This window comes from Meles meles, chromosome 5 (genome assembly GCF_922984935.1).
Source record: "Meles meles chromosome 5, mMelMel3.1 paternal haplotype, whole genome shotgun sequence".
Classification (NCBI taxonomy): domain Eukaryota; kingdom Metazoa; phylum Chordata; class Mammalia; order Carnivora; family Mustelidae; genus Meles; species Meles meles.
In genome coordinates this window covers 73,240,012-73,255,530 of record NC_060070.1, presented here as the reverse complement: position 1 = coordinate 73,255,530, position 15,519 = coordinate 73,240,012, and the positions used below count along the sequence as shown (strand labels likewise).

The 15,519-nt window shown below is 37.0% G+C and overlaps 1 protein-coding gene across 2 annotated transcripts in view; it reads left to right on the top strand.

Moving 5' to 3' along the window:
• The window catches only part of LAMA2 (laminin subunit alpha 2), a 661,080-nt gene that overhangs the window by 354,972 nt on the left and 290,589 nt on the right, over positions 1-15,519 (top strand). For both annotated transcript variants that reach the window (XM_046006188.1, XM_046006187.1), the window contains exons 13-14: positions 12,292-12,393; positions 13,815-14,026. In XM_046006188.1, coding sequence (XP_045862144.1) covers positions 12,292-12,393; positions 13,815-14,026 — 314 coding nt within the window. The remainder of the gene's footprint in view (positions 1-12,291; positions 12,394-13,814; positions 14,027-15,519) is intronic.

The window sequence follows — 15,519 nt, the reverse complement described above, 5'->3', positions numbered from 1 at the left end:
CAATAATCATAAACCTACACTATAAGATTTTTGGAGATTCAATAAAGTGATGCAAAAATGCTATTTCAATTCTAAAGTTCAATACAAATATTAACTAGATTTTTGTATGGCTCAGCTATTGAGTCCCCTTAAATTTTGAAACATACCATATTTTTGTGTTATCTATATCTTGCTTTAAAAAAGTGGCAAATGTTTTTATCTTCAAGCTTAAAACATCCAGATCATATTGATGTGTCCCAATGATATGGTGGTAGTCGGAGAAACTTGCTCTGAATAGTTAAAAAATTTTGGAGATTGTTTTTCAAAATGGCAACAATAACAAAACAATGGTAGCAGCTAACCTTTATTAAACATTGATAAAGTATCAAACCCTATTCTAGATTGTTCATTTGAGTTCTCACAACAACCCTATGAGTCATTTACTATTGCATCTTCTCCATTTTCCCGATGTAGACTTGGTACAAAGAAAGATTAAATAATTTGCTCTACCTAGTTACACAAAGCTAGTAAGTGGCAGATCTGACTACTCCCTGCTTCCCCAAGAAGAATAGTTCTAGAACCTGTACTCTTTTGCACTATGCCATTCCGAATCTCTGATATGTCTATGCAAGTACTATTCTCTTAATGACATATGTTGCCCTGTCACTTAAGTATTTTATTTCTGAAACCACAGAGCAAGGAGCAGAGATGTATAAAGCTAATTACTATCTTGGTACTCTACAATAGAAATTGAAAAGAGTTACCCTGATACTTAATTAACCAACTATTAGTAAATTAGCTGTAAAATTTAACATGCTGGAATTGCAAATTGCTGGTGATATCAAATCTAATCCAAACTCTTAGCAGATGTTGGCATTCTTTCTCCAACACCCAGACAGTTAGACCTCTGTTAATACATCTATAAAGATATGGACACCCTACAAAGCTCATTCCATTTTCAACAGTTCTAGATATTAGAAGTTAATTTTTATGCAGGATCAAAAAATGTCCTCTCCCCCCCCCCCCCCCCGCCACCACTTCCTTGTATGGACTTCAATTTTATGTGACAGAGCAAGTTTTCTTTTTATTATACATAATAGACCCTTAGACATTCGAAGAAAACAATCATGATTTCTCTCCGTCTTCTATTTTTAAGGTTAAAGATCTCCATTTCCTTTCTAAACCTCTTGTTCTGCTTTTTGAGCCATCAGCATCCTGGTCACACCTCTTTGGGTAACCTCTAATTTGTCAACTACTCCCTTAAACGGTGGGGTCAAGAATGTGCTCTGACTAGTTAAGAGCATTTGGCTCATTGCTTCCTGGAATCTGTATGCTAGGTGTCTTTTTAATACAGAGAGTACATTGTTTGCCAATATATCAGAACATAATCGAAAATGTATTCGTAACTTATAAAATATGTATTAGTGGGTGCTGGAATTTACACTATTATCCTAGCATATAGAATCTGGTGAAAAGTAATGACATATAGTTGCTGTATGTGTGTAAATGTCTAAATGACTTAAATATTGATTTTTCCTTCCAACTTCAGATCAAACTTCCCAAATGCTAAAGGGCCTTATTTTAAAATAAATGCACTTAGAGTTTGCCAGTCAGCAGTACGGTAAGTTCCTGCAGTAGGCTCAAATCACCAGAAAACTCAAATAGACATATTTCCTTTGGTCTGTTTTTAATACTGACAAAAATAAGAATAGAGAAACCAATAAAGGCTTATTCGAATAATAACCAGCAAGTTATATCATGAGGGTAGTACAAATTTGTCCTCGTTTTTTATGCCTTCTCCATCTATAATACATTGAAATGATATATGGTGTTGAATTTGATTAAAATTCAGATGATATTTATGCAATATCTACTGTCTGTAAGATGCTTATGCAAAGCACCATAGGGAAACATTAAAACATGAATAAGGTCTGAATCCTGCCAACAGTGTGATCTCTTCTAGAAACCCTAGGATTGAAAAGTGCATTTAGAATCATGAAATACATATCATTATGATTATGTTTTTAGTGTGAAGTGTGTACGTATTTTAATTTTGAAAATTATCCTTATTAAAAGAGTATAATTTACAGTATTTATTGACTATATACTATGTGCTAAGTACCAAGTGAGAACTTTGTGTATATTTCCTCATTTCACCCTAAGATCAAACTTCACAGATAGGTGTAATTCAGCTCATTTTAGGGAAAATTAGTGGAGACTCTAAAACCATAAATTCCCAAGGGCCATACAACATTTAAAGGCAGAACCAGAATCCAAAACCAGGTCTGAAAAATCTTTAGGAATGAGCTTGATCTTTTGTGTGATTTACATCTGATTTCCCTGTTAACAGACATGTTAGATAACTAATGCAAATCTTTATCTGTTCATTCTGGAAGATGACACTTGAGTATATTTTATTTGCCTATTGGTTCTCCTCTGGGGTGTGACTTAGTTTCCTTTGCATCTTTGGGAATCTTTTCTTCCCAAATTCATAACCAGCTTCTACTGCTGTAATAAAGAATCACCTGCAGAGTTCATGAATAAGGGAAAATAGGTAAGGAAGAGTGGTAGATCAATTTTGAATCAAAAATTGTATTCTAGGACTAGCATTCTGGCATCTGCCTTTGTGGGAAGTTGACTGTTATTTCAAAATAACCTCTGTTGAACTAACATAACCTGGAATTAATTGAGCTCATTTAAGCATACAGCCCTTCTAGTCATATTTAATGTTCCTGAAAGTATAAATATTGAGCAATGCCTATGGAAAGATAGACATTCTGTTTATAACAGAATTTTGCTTATTCCTACTTTTGCAATTAGAAGGGAAAGGCTATACAATAGCCATATACTATGTAAAGTTAATAATATTCTTATAGGACAAAATGCTTAAGCACTAAGAGTTAGCTAAACTTTTAATTGAAATAGGAAATAGCATTATTGATCTCCCTTTTATAGAGTTCTTATAAGTTTTTTTTACCAGAATTTGTGTGCATAAGTGTATAAAATATGTATATTCATTTATCATTTATGTGAAAGTAGTAAGCCTGTTTCTCTTTAACTTAATGGAACTTGGATTAAAATGTATGTTGTTATTTTAACCAACATTCATGTTGTATGTCATAAGCATGCAGTTTTCTGTTTTCTTGGCAGAGAACTTAAAAAAAATATTAAGCTCCTAGTCAGTAAGAAACTTACATATATAAAACCATAATTTACGGCTTATTTGATTAGATCAATGCGTAATTATGGATTGCATGTATTTTTTTGTACTGAATATTTACACATAAGTTAATCCAACCCATACCAAGAGTACTAATGGAACATTCCATCCAAACTTAAGTAAGTAAACAGAAGACAAGCAGCTGTTGCAAAGATCCTGTTTTTGAGTCTGGACCTGATAACAAAAAATAGTTTGGAGAATTTGGCTGCTACCATTCACTTACATCTGTTGAAATGGTGTTATTTCAACTCAACACTTATCAGTGCATGTCACAAAGTAACAAGTAGTTCTCTCAGTCAGAAAACCTAGAGGAAACACTAAATCTTAAATTGTGTACGGGATACCATACTCCATCATCTTCTATATGATGGTTAGCAAATCTTTTTATGGGGTGTTTATATTTTTAAGTGTTCCCAAATGGATTTAAGTGTTTGTAGAAAATATGTGAAGTTGGGGATTGTGGGGTGGAGGAGGGAATAGTCTGTTTGTTGTATTTAAAAACTTGATCTGTTTAGTTCTGGACCTCTTGTTATATAAGTACCACAAACAGTCTGGCTTTCAGTTACAGCCAGAAACATTCTTACCCAATCAAACCCTTACAATTCCATTTGCTTTGAATCATAACTGAGTATAGAGAACGTAAAATCGGGCCTTACTTTGTTATATAGAAGACATGAAGCTCATGCTGAAGATAGGTTGGCGTTATTTTATTTTATACAAATTCATATAAGAAGTTCATACTGATTTCTCCATTAAGCAGTTAGGGGACTGGATTCCAGGGACAATGACTGTTCAGTTGGTGTCACACTGAGAGAATATCTCTGATGGGTGCCTGTCATAAAACTGTTCTCGGCACAGTCACATTCATAATTTTCATCCCTATTTTGGATACTGAAGAAATTTAGAAATTTAGCTGATAACAAAACACAAAGGAACACAAAGTTATCAAGCTGGATGTGGCCATGTCTATAGGTGAAAAAATAATCAGAAAGAGGACGCGTTGGAGCTGGTGAGGGCAGGGAAGAGAAGAAGAGTGGGGCGGAGAAGAAGGGGAGGAAAAAAAGGAGAAGATTGATAAAAGGAAAGAAGGAGGCAGGAAAACCAGGCAGATAGGAAGAAATGAAGCAAGGGAGGAATAAAGGCAGGCAGGCAGGAAAATCCTCAAGATTTTCCTCTTTGTATCTCCTAGACTACCTAACATGGTCTCTTGCCTTCCGAGCCAATGTTTCCAGAATGCGTTGTTTCTGTTTGACCCTCAAAATTCATACTCCTTTTTCTACACATTAAGGTGATATGACTTTAGGACCTCCTATGTAAATTCTGCTCATTCTCTAATTCAACATCCCCTTGCACGCATTCTTTTCTAATTATCAAACTTTGAAAGAAGAGAAACATGCTCTTATCTCAATGTTATAAATGTACAGAAAAGCATAACAAAACATGAAGTTCTGTTTCAATGTTAAAGGAGAGCCCCATGAACAGATGCATCAGTAAACACTTTGGAGGGAGGGACACATTTTCAGAGTTTAAGGCTATGGAGCTTCAAAATCTAGAAAGATGAACCACTCGCCATGTTTGTGATGCTAAATTGAAATTAACATATACGTTTCATTTATCCTGCTCCATATTACAAAGACTTTTCCTCTTTGATTTTTGTATATCCCTCCTGAAATATTTGCTCTGGTTAGCGAAAGTAAATATTAGATTTTACACCCCATTTAATGGAATAAGAGAGATGATGTTCTAATAGCAGACAACCCAATAATCCAATCCTATTTTAAGAAAGAATTTTCCCCATATATAGTGTCCACCATAGAACACCCACCCTTCACCCTTCAATTCACATTTCTCAAGATTGGGGGTAGGGGAGGCTACAACACAGGTAGCCTAATACTAAATACTGATGTAAAGCTTAGCTTTATGAATTACCTTTAGCCTTTTCCACTCATGAGGGAGAACTTTCCTGCCTCATTAAATCTTTAATGCAATGTGCTGCATGCACACTACATTATTATGTGTGACATTAGGTTATATATCGCATAGTAACTGTAATGTTACTTGCAAACAAGCTGTTTCTTTCCCCTGAAGGTAGAATTAAAACAGGTACTCGTGGGAAACAGCTACTTATGTTGCTCTTTTCTTAATGGGGTGAATTTGAGGATCAGGAGAGTGAAGGGCTTAGAATTAACCATCACTGGGAGTGAATGACTCCTTTTCATTGCAGTGCCTCTCAATTTGATAACTGAATCTTCCTGAAGAGAATTTTGCTTATCGGATATAAAGAAAGGCAAAACAAACAAACAAAACCCCAAAACCAAAAAAACAAAGCAAAAAACCCCCCAAACAAAAAACACAACACTAGGTCTTTGGAGACCTTCATGAAATGAACTAATCTGCTTAAATTCACTTTCTCTTTGTATTGAAAAGGAATACAACATTCATCTCTGATAAATATAATCTATCCAGTAAATGGAAGAATTTCTAAATGTGAGCTGGAATTACACTTAACTTCTATCTGTGGAAAACTGTATTTCTCTGGCCAATAGAAGAGTGGCAGTTTTGTTCTCAGTAGCAAGAGAAAATGAAATGTTCTATTGGTAATACAAGCAGTGCTCTAGTGCTGTCCCCCGAAATGGATGAATTTGAAATTCTCAAAGATAAAATTAATAAGTTGAGTCTACAGAGTCCAAGATTGTGGAAAATTGAAGTTATACATGGTACTCGTAACTTACCAATGTCGTGGGATGTGTTGTTAGAATGCATTCTCCAGCATTAATGGATGATACAGTTGATGCAAAGCTGTCCCTGTTTTAGAGTCCTTTAGCTCTCTTATTTGCTGTGGTTGCCCCTGAGTCTTTGAGAATACCACCGAGAAACCCTTTTTACCTCCTCAGTCTTCTGACCAGCGGGACACTAGCCAACCAGAGAAAGAAGAGCAACATTTTTTTTTAAGATTTTATTTATTTATTTGACAGTCAGAGATCACAAGTAGGCAAAGAGGCAGGCAGAGAGTGAGGGGGAAGCAGGCTCCTCACGGAGCAGAGAGCCCAATGTGGGGCTCGATCCCAGGACCCTGAGATCATGACCTGAGCCGAAGACAGAGGCTTAACCCTCTGAGCCACCCAGGCTCCCCAAGAAAAGCAGCATTTGAATAGTCAGAGAGTAGGAGTGAGAATTTCAGCAGGAAAATGAGTTGAAGCAAATCAAAGTAGGAGAATGGGTAGATACAAGTAGGGGCTAAGTCTGAAGTCCCCAAACTTCAATTTGTGGTACGGTACTCTTACTATTTTTGTTTTGTTATTGTTGTTGTTGTTTTGCAGTGTCTCCTAGACAAATTGAAATATGCCACAATAGTGAGGGCCAAACAACTTAACAAATATTTGCATTTTAACAACTGAGCAACCACTTAAAAAGATAATGCACACAAATTCAGGCAATATAATAATTTCTTTTTTCCCCCATAAATAATGAGGATGACTTCCTAAGGGGATTTGTGTGCCCACCGGGTAATACACAACTTCTTAAACCTAGAATCAAGTTTGCTACCTTTAATTCCTCTTTCACATTGATTTTTGTGCAATATTTGGTTTTTATCACAGCAGCCACTGAAGACTTCTCTTGACAAAGATACAGCATGGCTGAAAATGCAAAAACAGAACTTGACGTTTTGAGAGTTATCACTGAAAGGAATATAAAGTTTTCCCACGTTAAAACTATGAAGTACCTCAAGCTAGTTGTTAGTGTGGTATCCAGCAGATACATAGTATTGCTTATGTTTCCTTTAAATATTGACAGTATCCCACGGTGCCTTTGTGAGTTTACTGCAGTGCCGTGGGCCACCTCTGCACAGAGCTTGTGAAAAGGGGCTAGATAGATCCTAGAGAGTATTGAAACTCTGTAGAAACTTGAATGAAATGTAGAAACTTGAATGAAGTGGTCCCAGAACCACTAGAGGTCCTTCATTAAGGGAAGCAATAAAAGAAGTAATGAGTGAGGTCAGAGACTTGAGGGCCTACTAACTGTGATGTAGTAGTGAAAATAGAAAGTTAGACAAGAAATATTTCACTAGAATAATATTGAGACTAATTTGATACAAATAACACAGAGAAAACAATATTATGTTGTACCTATTGTTTCTAATTTGAAAGAGAAAGAAAACAATTGACCTGACCCAATCATGGAAGTTGGGGAAATAATCAAGTTTGTTTTCTGGAAATATCCAGATAATAAGATTAACTGGGTATGTTGAGTGTTTGAGACATTATTAAAAAATCACTCAGTAAAGAACTGTTATAGGCTGAACTGTATACCTGCCCTTGAATTCATATGCGGATGTCCTAACCCTCAGAATCTTGGGATGTGACTATTTGGAAAAAGGATTTTTTTTTTTGAGATTTTATTTATTTATTTGAGAGAGACAGTGAGAGAGAGCATGAGCGAGGAGAAGGTCAGAGAGAGAAGCAGACTCCCCCGTGGAGCTGGGAGCCCGATGCGGGACTCGATCCCGGGAGTCCAGGATCATGACCCGAGCCGAAGGCAGTCGTCCAACCAACTGAGCCACCCAGGCATCCCTGGAGAAAGGATTTTTAAAGAGGTAATTAAATTAAAATGAGGTGGGGCGCCTGGGTGGCTCAGTGGGTTAAAGCCTCTGCCTTTGGTTCAGGTCATGATCTCAGGGTCCTGGGATCAAGCCCCACATCGGGCTCTCTGCTCAGCGGAGAGACTGCTACCTCCTCCTCTCTCTGCCTGCCTCTCTGCCTACTTGTGATCTCTGTCTGTCAAATAAATAAAATAAAAATCTTTTTAAAAATTAAAATAAATTAAAATGAGGTAATTAGGTTGGGTTCATTCAATATGACTGGTGTCCTTTTAAAAAGGAGGAATTAGAACACAGATGAACACAAAAAAGAAGACCATGTGAGGACACAGGGTAAAGATGGCCATCTACAAGCCAAGAGGAGAGACTGCAGAAGAAACTACTTCTGCTGACACCTTGATCTCAGATTTCTGTTGTTTAAGGACCCAGTCAGTGTTTTATTATGGGAGCCTGAGTAAACTAACACAGACACAGCACAGCACAGGATAGAAGATACAGATTGAGGAACCAGGTATAAACATAGTTAAATCCAACGGAGGGGGCGCCTGGGTGGCTTAGCTGGTTAAGCATCTGCCTTCCGCTCAGGTCATGATCTCTGGGTCTTGGGATGGAGTTCCATGTCGGGCCCCCTGCCCACTTCTCCATCTGCCTGTTGTTCTCTGCCTGCTTGTGCTCTCTTCTGCCTCTTTCTCTATCTCTCAAATAAATAAATAAAATCTTACAAATCCACCAAAGAAATAATAAGAAACAGTAACCAAAAGAGTAAGAGTCTTGGAGACATCCGTACATGGAGTATAGAATTAGAAAGAAAATGTATCTACGAATGAGACAGTGATATAACCAAGTCAGAGGAAGGGCTATCACAGAAGTTTGGTGCAATAGGAGACAAAGGAGTTGAGGATTTTAAGAGCGATTACATGCCACATACAAATAAAGACTAAAAGTGAACCAAAGGTCCATTTGTGGTTGCTAGATAGAGCTAATAAATGACCTTTCAAGAAACTCTTTTAATGGAGTACTAGGGGTGAAAGGATGCAGTAGGTAAAATAAGAAAGGTTGGATGGGTAAGAATAAAGAAAGCGAAAGCAATATCCTACATCTGAGTTTGACAGTGAAAATAATAAATAACCATAGATCATAGATAACACTTAGGAGAGACAATAAAGTTGGTTGATGATTGGCAGCTCTGTGTACATTGGATTTGATGGAGAGATTGAAGATTGGGATAACAAAGGGATTATAGGAGAGTGGGAAAGCAAGGACGTGGAAGAGCCAAGTGAAGGTGAAATTTGTAATATGGAGTGGTGGATAGATGGAGAAGAGGCAGAGACTTCTTCACCCAAAGCTATAGGAATGGACAGTTTATACTCTGAATAGTCTCACAGGTTTTTCCCCCAAATCCCAATATCCCTCAGAAAAGAAGATGCTGTCTTATAGTTGACTCATTGCAAAGACTTTCGCATAATGGTGTGTACTTGTTGGGAAAGACAACTTCTTAAACTGTGGGATGGCATCTTAAGCAATCCTTTTTGAAAATAACTTAAATAAGGAGTTGACTAAGTTGCCATATAGAAATGGCCATACGCCAGGGTGGCTCAGTTGGTTAAGCATCTGTGTTTGTCTCAGCACATGATCCCAGGGTCCTGGAATTGAGTCTCTGCATTGGGTTCCCTGCTCAGTGGTGAGTCTGCTTATCCCTCACCCACTGATCAATCCTCCTTCCTGCTCGGGTTTTCATTCTCTCTCAAATAAATAAATATCTTAAACAAAAGAAAAAGAAATGGCCGTAAATATATAGCTTTAAAGTGAATGAAAAAGGCAATGATCCTAATACTAATTTGTGAGCTGGAGAAAAAAACGAAGCTGGTAACATCATCGTACATCTTTTTAAAATGGTCTGCTTCCACATAACTTAGGTGGAAGGAAAATGGATTTACTCCTGCAAATTTTTAGATGATTCAAAACTGGCTCTAATAGTACCAAAGTATAGGTATCAAAGATGCATGGAAGAGTTGGGGAAAATTTGCTTTGTGAAATGTGAGTGAAAAGTCAAGTTTACATTTTTATTAGTTATTATTATAAGCCCTCAGAAGAACAGGATGAATTAATTCTACTCCTTAGTTTTTGTTTTATACTATGATTGACCTGCGGAAGGGCCCTTTCTTTTTCTGTATTTGTTTTTTTTCGCATTTCCATCCTCATTCCTCTCTCATTATTTTGTATGTTATTTGACTTTATAATTATTATGAGTAGGTATAGAAACAACATAAACAAATGAAATGTTACAACAAATCAAACATTTTTCTGTTCCATCTAAAGTCTTAAAAGCTTGGATATTCTGGGGCTCCTGGATATCTCAGTTGGTTTTATGTCTGACTCTTGATTTTGGCTCAGGTCATGATCTCAGGGTCATAGGATCAAGTCCCCAGTCCACCAAGCTCGATGCAGAGTCCCCTGAGATTCTCTCTCTTCCTCTCTGTCTACCCCTCCCTTGTGCATGTGTGTGCATGCTTTTGTGCTCTCTCTCAAATAAATAAATTTTTAAAAAAAAGCTTGGATGTTCAAATTACACTCGCTTCGGTGCTTACAAGCAAAATAGGCATTACGTTTCATTCTGAGTTCCTCACATTTGTGTAATTTTAAATTAAGAAATTATGAATTAGGGGCACCTGGGTGGCTCAGTCGTTAAGCGTCTGCCTTCGGCTCAGGTCATGATCCCCGGGTCCTGGAATGGAGCCCCATATCGGGCTCCCTGCTCAGCAGGAAGCCTGCTTCTCCCTCTCCCACTACCCTGCCTGTGTTCTCTCTCTCACTGTGTCTCTCTCTGTCAAATAAATAAATAAAATCTTTACAAAAAAAAAAGAAATTATGAATTAAAATTGATCTTTTTTCCTTTTCTTTTAGGGAAACACATTCCCCCCAAATAAATAAATAAATAAATAAAATCATGTTGTCCAAATTTTAAGTGATGAAAATATATTTGGAAGCTCAAAAGTTTTTGCAACATTATAAATCTACATCCTAGTGTTTTTCCCAAACTCCAAACCTAGGTCCTACAAAATATTTTTATAAATGAAGAAAATTCTAAGTAGTTCAGTCTTTGAAATCTATAAAGCATTCTTTCCTGCTGCCTGTCTAGACTCTTCTCATTGAGAAAATGGTCTGGCTGATTTTGAACAAGTATGCAAGGTAATATTTAGGATGCTTATCTTAATAGAACCAAAAAGCTTTTACATAGATTCACCCTTCATTACTCACAATAGTGGCAAGTGGTATAGTCCAGGCAGATATTTATTATTTTATATATGAAAAGACATTAGAGGAGTGCTATTTCTCAGTGGAACAGGGGAATAAAAGTTTTCTGAATACCAGTTCCTACTAGAGCTCAATGTATTGAACTCTTAGAAGACATTGCAGAGCTGCAATTTGGAAACCCTGTTTAATCAGCCATGGCAAGCTATGTGCCATTCCCCACGGAACAACTCTGAGAGGAATCCGGGCTCCTCCTCCTCCATCCGGTGCATCTCCGGGAATTGCTTTGTGGTCAGGGTCCGCAGTAAGAAGCCATGGAGAGCCAACGGCTGCCGAGCTGGGGCTCTGTGTGTCAGCATGGAGGAAACAGCAGAATACAAATCATCAGCCTTGTTTTATGAATGTCTTTATTTACAATGCTGGAGTGGAATTTTTTAAAAAAGGACTGCAGTATTTGCATCAAATCTGTCACTCAAGCTCCAGTGTTGATTCCTGTCCTATAAATGATCTTGCTTTCCTATTTTTTCCCCCCTTTCTGCAAGGTTACTGTCAATGTCAAAGATGTAAACCTCAGCATCCATTATATGGGACTTGGCATGCATAGTGGAAAAAAAGAAGTTTGTTTAATGAAAAGGGATAAAACATTCATTCCAATAAAGTATATTTTGATTGCACAGGGAAAAGCATATCTTCTTGGGGAGTTTTGATTGAATTGTGTATCATAATATAAAATTTGCTGCTATTCTTTTACTTTGCTCTGACCCACAGCATTTCCCAGTTTAGCTTATAGTCTATGGAAAGTCACTGTCAAATGGAGTGATGTCTTTGTTGAAAGTGTTCATACCAACAGAAAGTGAGTGACCCTCAGGGATGGGTAGAAATCTCCCAATTTTGACAAAGATCCTTCTCTGCTTGGGAATTGTAAAGCTTAAGTTATAGATGAGGAAAATGACAGGAGGGGCTGTGTTTGGTTTCATGGAGCTTAACCTATTTCAGCAAGCCTGCAATACTGGGAAAAACAATACATGAATTTATATTTATGTCAGGCTTGCTGTTGATGGGTAAGGTTCGTATAAAGGTTACTGCTAAAGAAATGTCTATCATTCTCACTCTGCACTCTTGTAATTTCTGTTTCTTCCAAATCCTACCCTCTAGAACAATAAAATGATTTTGAAATAATAAGTAAAATATGTTAATAGCCCATCTCCTATCTTGTAATGATTACGTATCTCCTCTCTTGTAGCTTACAGCAGCTGGAGGACAATTGACATTTACCATATCATATGACTTTGAAGAAGAAGAAGAAGATACAGAACGTGTACTCCAGATTGTGGTTATCTTAGAGGTAGCGTATGGAGCAGATCATTTATGTTCAGCTGTTTCACTCTCTTAAGTTATTCCTTACTTCATTGGTTTTGACATTAATTTACATGTGACTTAGGGAATATTTTATCTTGGGAAATTTTTTTATGCCCATGTTTCACCCTGAAATATATCTAAAAGACTGAGCATATTCATTAGATTCCAATGATAAAGTAGACCCTCAGACCAGACTTAGAATTTAAAATAAAGACATACTGACCATATTCCCAAGATTATAAGTATGATGAAGTGTTTAGGCAAATGCTGATTTACATAGTTCAATTTTTTCCATCTTTCCTTGCTTCCAAATAGATTTTATGGTCTACTTCTTTGTTTATGTTAGGCAGAGGCAAATGGAGAAAGAAACTTGTTTATTTAGGTATAGTTAAATCTTGACTTCAAAACCCTTAATTTAGATAAGAAAGACATAGGAGAACTGCTTTCAGGATTTGGGGGCCATGGACAATTTCAAAATGCTGAAGGCCTAAAGATATCTTAGAGGCTCTCTGCCCCTTTTCTCATACTCTTCCTCCAACACTCACACAGTCTCAAAGGCACACACTTGCATGCACATTTGTGATTCCAAATGGATTGATGTTGATTTAGTACCATGCTTTGTTGTTCTTTGCCTTGAACATTTCATGCATGTAAATCAGTGACAGAATTCTTCCCCTAACATACATATTTCCAATATTAGGTGAAGAGATCTGGGTGATACATATTACTACATAGCTATGTATGCATGTGTGTGTGTCTATGAAACTAGAAGTGTGTCTAGGAATTCCTTCAAGATAAAAAGGATTCTCTAAATGTAAAATGTTACGAAGTTCTATATTATTAGTAAAAAGGAACTCAGGGAAAAAGGATAACCTAAATGTCATGGGTCAGTCCGTACATTCCCTGTAAGGATGTGTTATCTTCTTGGAAACACTAGAGTCCAGAGCTTTTCAGGTTTGTTTTTGTTTTCCCATAGAGAAAAGTTCTTTCAAATGAAAGCTTATGACACTATACTGTGGTAAGTTTTCTTCCCTATTTTTATATACAACCCACATTCGCCATAAAATAATATATTTGAAATATGCAGTTACTGTGCAGTTGCGTAAAATCAAGGTATTTGTAATCACACGTGTGTGTATGAGTTGCCAAGAGTCTTTCAGTTAATGGTGGAAGCAAGGTCATGCATAACAAAGCTTATACTTAGTCCTTCATCTGGTTAAGGCTAACAGTTAATTTGCCTTCTCTTTCTTTCAAGTATGCCAGAAATATACTGAATGAAAGGAAAGCCAACCTGGAATTAAAAATCTACTGAGGATAATTCACTAAGTGGCAAATCCAAATATGCATACTCTGTACCCTTTAAACCTTTCACACTTTTACCCTTTTGTACTTTCTTTTTCCCTTTAGGGAAATAACTTGAGAATTAGCACAGCCCAAGATGAGGTGTATCTGCAAGCGTATGAAGAACATGCTCATATATTGTCACTTAAAGAAGAATTGTTTATCATCCATGGCACAAATTTCCCAGTCAGTAGAAGAGAGTTGATGACTGTGCTTGCGAATTTGAAGAGAGTCCTCATACAAATCACGTACAGCCTTGGGATGGATGCCATCTTCAGGTAAACTCAAGAACTACATCTCCCCGTGTTGGCACACTTCCTTTGGACCAAACAGGCCTGCGGTAGAAGAGTGACTTTGAAGATCTGTAGGTTTCCTTCAGATAGTAGATAAGAGTCGAGCACTGGTTTTCTGAAAAGCGTTTCTAGTAAAACTTTAAAATTGAAATACTCAGAAGGAATGTGTTTTTGGAATGTGTCTTTTCTAGTATTGACGATTCCTTCACAGTTTGGCCAGAGGGTATGATGAAAAATAATCTGCATTCTGAGAAATTCTATACTGGAAGTTAAAATCTCCATTATGATGACTCAGATTGTGGGAAACTAAAGTGGTGTAACTCCAGGGTAGTCATATTCAGAAAGTAGTTTGTAAAGTATTTTCTTCCATGAATTGATTAACATGTATCTAGTTAATAGTATATACTTTGTAATAAGAAATCTAAACACTTTCCTCTGTATAATCACAAGTCTCTTTATAAAAGGCTGGGATGACTGTGTGATGTAAAGGAACAAGCCAGCCTAACTAGGAATTTAGTGAGCTCAAGTGTTTATTTTATGTGTGACCTTTGGCAAGTTATTGGTCCTTGCGGAAACTTGGTTCCTTCAAGTGTAAAGTGGAGATTATAGTGTCTACCTTTCAGGGTCGTTGTGAAAATTATATGTGGTAATTATGGAAAGTGCTCATTAACTGGAATTGGTTGTTTTCCATTCTTTAAAGAGAGAACTTCTGACTGGAATCAAACATGCTCATAACCAACTGACTGTAGGCTGCTATGCTTTTCATTTTAAAAACAGTGATGTATTTGTCCAACGAACTATGAACTTCAACTATGTCTGAATGAGCTTTTTTCCTGCATATACACAAGATAGCATGCCAACTTCCCCCCAAATGAGATTGAGTTTGATGATGAAACATGACCTGAAACTGACAACATGACATAATCAGGATCAAAGGAATGTCTCCAATACTGGTTTACCTACAGGAGGGTCTGTTTTTTGTTTTTTGTTTTTAATACCGATGCTCCCCCACTCCCAATCATTTGCTCATGCTGCTGCTTAGTTTGTCTTTCACTTGTACCATTTCAACTAAGTGTAATCATCATTAACATCTCCCAAAGGAGAGGACTGCAGATTCATAAACAGAACTATTGTCAAACAGTGTACCTCTTTTGCATAGGCAATTCTGCTGGAAGCTGGGTTAAAATGCCATGAAGATGTGAAGCAGCACTTAGGAATTAATTATGTTTTCTCCCATTTAGTAAATAGAGATTGTCATGATGTTTAAACAGTACAGAGAGATGAGTCCTCTGGTTTTCAATGTGAATGACAACCAAATTGACAAAAAGTGGCTAGGGGGCTTATTTATTTTTGTCAGCCTTGCTTCTCAGACTAGTTAATCCAAAGGCATTTCCTCCTGATTTATATCAGGTAATTTCAGCGTCTACCGATCAAAATCATTGGCTTCATTTGAAGCCTTGCGAAGCGTTCCCATGTAT